Raw genomic sequence first — 3,489 nt, 5'->3', positions numbered from 1 at the left:
ACACACACACACACACACACACACACACACACACACACACACACACAGGAGCAGGATAATAGCTGTGTCATCAATCCTCATTTAGGCTGAATTTACACAAAAGCGTCTGCAGGGGAAATGTTTTCAGAAACGTTTCCACACAGTAAAAAGTATTTATTCAGTATTTAGTTTGCTCCAGAGTGAATAAAGCTTTAAACGTTATCTGACAGAAGTTTCACGGAACGTATGCAGTAAATGATCAGAAGCTGAGGTTACATGTCTGGATGAAATAAGAGAAACTGGGGTCACTGTGCGCTCGTCAATTGATAATATGAAGAGCAATAATCTTATAAAAGTACAAAGAACTATCAACAACAGTGAAGCCTTGTCTTAAAGAACAACAATGAATAAAATACACCTTAATTACTTTAGTTTATATTGTGCTTTTTCCTAAATAAAATAGTTGTATTCAGACAAGGGCAACTTGATGTATTGTAACGTTGTAGAGAGTATTTAAACATGTATAATATCTGATGTTAAGAAGGCAGAATGGAGTCTGCTGGTGAATCTCTCTCTGAATCACTAACTTCATGCACATCGTATGTGCAGATCGTTCACTGTGAAGTGATGCAGCAGGTGTTCTCTGGCTCCTCCTCCTGCCCTGCACTTATCTACACATTCTACATTTAATAAATGTTTTATGAACAAAGGCAAACCGATCAGATTTCATCCTGTTAGTGCAGCCGTGAGAAGTAAAGAAGGAAGAGAAGGAAGTGTAGTTCTGTGTAAACTGAGCCAGAGAGACTCGTGGGAGATCGCTGAGTTCCCACTGACACCAGATACGTTCTGTTTGTTCTGTTTGTTCTGATTGTTCTGATTGTTCTGATTGTTCTGATTGTCACGACTTTAATGTGAATAGAGAAGAAAATACTAAAAACCAAGATTTCAAGGAGAACAGCAACGTGGAAGAGAGCAGAAAATGAAACGTTACTCTCCAAACAAAGCTGGTAAAATGTCACCGATCAAAGGTTTAAATGGTCACACACACACACACACACACACACCGTCCTGCCGTCTGATTGGCTGTGACATGTGAGAGCAGGAGGCCCAGCGGACACGCCCACAGGGCAGGTGAGGGAGCAGAGGGAGCGGAGCAGCAGGGGTCAGTCCACCGCTCAGGTCTCAGACTGTTCGGTGGTGATGTCAGAGACGCAAGTGAAGCAGCAGGAAGACGACAGGAAGCGTAACAGAGGAGCCTCACAGAGAGCACAGAGACTACCAGTGAGTGTGTGACTGCAGACAGGACAGAGGAGATGAGTACAGCCAAATACTGGAGGTACTGATGGTACTAGTTGTTGAAGTGTGTTTTACTTGTAGTATTTGCAACTGTATTTGTAAAACTGCTTTTTCTTCGTCACACATGATTTTAAATGTGACATATTTGTATTTTGATCTAAATGTGAAACGTCACGCCGCCTCATACTGATCATTAGCTGATCACAGATAATATTAATCCTTATCTGTGTTTACAGTCTGTTGACCGATAAGAGAACAAGTCACTGAATGTTTGAGTTCATTTACAAACAGACTTTCATAGTTTATCCTCAGAAAGCATGAAAAACACGATTCTTTAAGAATCAGATTTAAAGAACTGCTATCAGACGTGTTTGATCTTCTATATGTGTGTCATAACTGCACCTTTTAAACACTTTATCAATATTAATACGAGGATTGTCGTGTATTATTGATGTCTTATTGCTGCTCTGCATGTCTCTACATTAACTATGATCCGTGTTGCTCACTGTGTTTTGTGTTCTTGCACGGCTTCCTGTGATTGGCTGTTACTGCTGCTGTGTTAGTGAACTCATGTTTTGCTGCTTCCTGTTTGTTTGTTGTTATTTTGTTCCTGGATATTAAACAGCCGGCCACACTGGCTCTTTCACAGACATGCTGATTAAATGTTGTCTTTATAAATTAATAAATTAAATGAAATTATTGGATTTCTTTAAATCCTCAAATATTAGTATCAGACTCAAAAACGCAGTCTTAGTAAGATATCACTGAAATCAGTGAAGTATCTGTAATTCATTTTGGCGTATGTTATTCAGCTTCTTGAGATCTTATGTTGCAGTAACACTGATGATTGTTTGATATGTTTTTAATTTAAATATCAATAACAGAAAAGATGTAAAATACCGGTTGAGCAAACTGAGTTCTTCTGTTTGATTTGATCTTTTATGTCATCAAAGTGTATTTCATTTAAAACCTTCCTGCTGCTTGTGCAGCATACGTGTGTGCTCTCTGTGTATCTTTGGTCGTTTCTGTTTCAGCTTTCTGAATGTTGGTTTCTTGCCGTCTGTAGTTCCGATGCAGAAAACATGGAGGAGCGTCAGAGAAGTGAGCGGACGGTCAGAGAGCCTCTGCAGGCCGTCGATCCGGAGCAACACGAGCTGTCGGTCCGGAGGAAGCCGGCGTTAGTCAGGTCTGTAGACAGACCACCACATGCAACACGTAACCAAGTCTGCTGTGTAGACATTCATGTAAAGTACTTCTTTTTACAAGTTTGAGGTTGTCTTTATTTATTTTATCACTAATGTATTTTATTTTATATTTAATAAGGTTATATTTTACTTTATATAGATATAGATATATTGATATATATATATATATATATATATATATATATATCCTATATAAATATGAGAGAGAGAGAATATCTTTCTATATTTTCTAATTTATCTGATTTCATAGTTTTTTATATGCTTTTTAGTTTTGCATTTGTTTCATTTCATTTCACCCGTTGAGTTTTTTGCGTGTCCTCCGGTGTTGCTGCCTGCAGCTTTTTGGAGAACCGATCATCCGAACAACCTCACACTCCACACTGAACTTCATCAGGTTCTCAGCAACACACCTGCCAAGTGTGAAGTTGATTGAATGAACGGTTGTTGTAAAAATGAAAGGACAGACAGAAGCTCTTTCGTTAAAACGTCGGTAATCTTACCTGGTGAATTAATAGTGTTGTATAAATACATCAGAGTACAGAGGTTCACTGAGAAGCAGCCGTGTCATAGGCTGTGATATAATGTATGACATCATTTCCTCTCCGTCTGCAGATCAAAGACCTTCGATCACTCTCTGCTGACTCAGGTCCAGACGGACACGGACTCCAAGATAGAGAGGAAGAAGTCTCACTACAGCCAGGTGAGCTACATGTCTCATCACACCTGCAAACAGCACTGCATCAGTGACGTCATGTATGATGGAATGTATTCATCACCGGTGTAACGGTACACAAAAGTCACGTTTTGGTACGTACATCGTTTTTTGGGTTACAGTTCGGTTTGTTTTCTGCGTAATTAGAAAAGCAAAGAAAATGCAAAAAATTAAAGTTTTTTGTTCATTTATTTTGAAACAGATTAACAGTTGTTCATTACACAATACGTCTTACTTAAACAGTTACTGACTATATATATATATATATATATATATATATATATATATATATATATA

The 3,489-nt window shown here is 38.4% G+C and overlaps 1 protein-coding gene across 7 annotated transcripts in view; it reads left to right on the top strand.

The window, feature by feature from the left end:
- The window catches only part of gramd2b (GRAM domain containing 2B), a 20,175-nt gene that overhangs the window by 3,008 nt on the left and 13,678 nt on the right, over window positions 1–3,489 (top strand). For 4 of the 7 annotated variants that reach the window (XM_031878921.1, XM_031878918.1, XM_031878919.1 and 1 more), the window contains exons 1-2: window positions 1,861–2,461; window positions 3,093–3,180. In XM_031878921.1, coding sequence (XP_031734781.1) covers window positions 2,217–2,461; window positions 3,093–3,180 — 333 coding nt within the window. In that variant the 5' untranslated portion in view covers window positions 1,861–2,216. Of the gene's footprint in view, window positions 1–1,172; window positions 1,316–1,860; window positions 2,462–3,092; window positions 3,181–3,489 lie in introns of those variants that run through there. The other 3 variants (XM_031878924.1, XM_031878920.1, XM_031878922.1) reach the window with 2 other exon arrangements.

Source organism: Anarrhichthys ocellatus, unplaced genomic scaffold, assembly GCF_004355925.1.
Source record: "Anarrhichthys ocellatus isolate YVR2014 unplaced genomic scaffold, GSC_Weel_1.0 scaffold210, whole genome shotgun sequence".
NCBI lineage: Eukaryota > Metazoa > Chordata > Actinopteri > Perciformes > Anarhichadidae > Anarrhichthys > Anarrhichthys ocellatus.
This window is presented reverse-complemented; position numbering and strand designations above follow the sequence as displayed.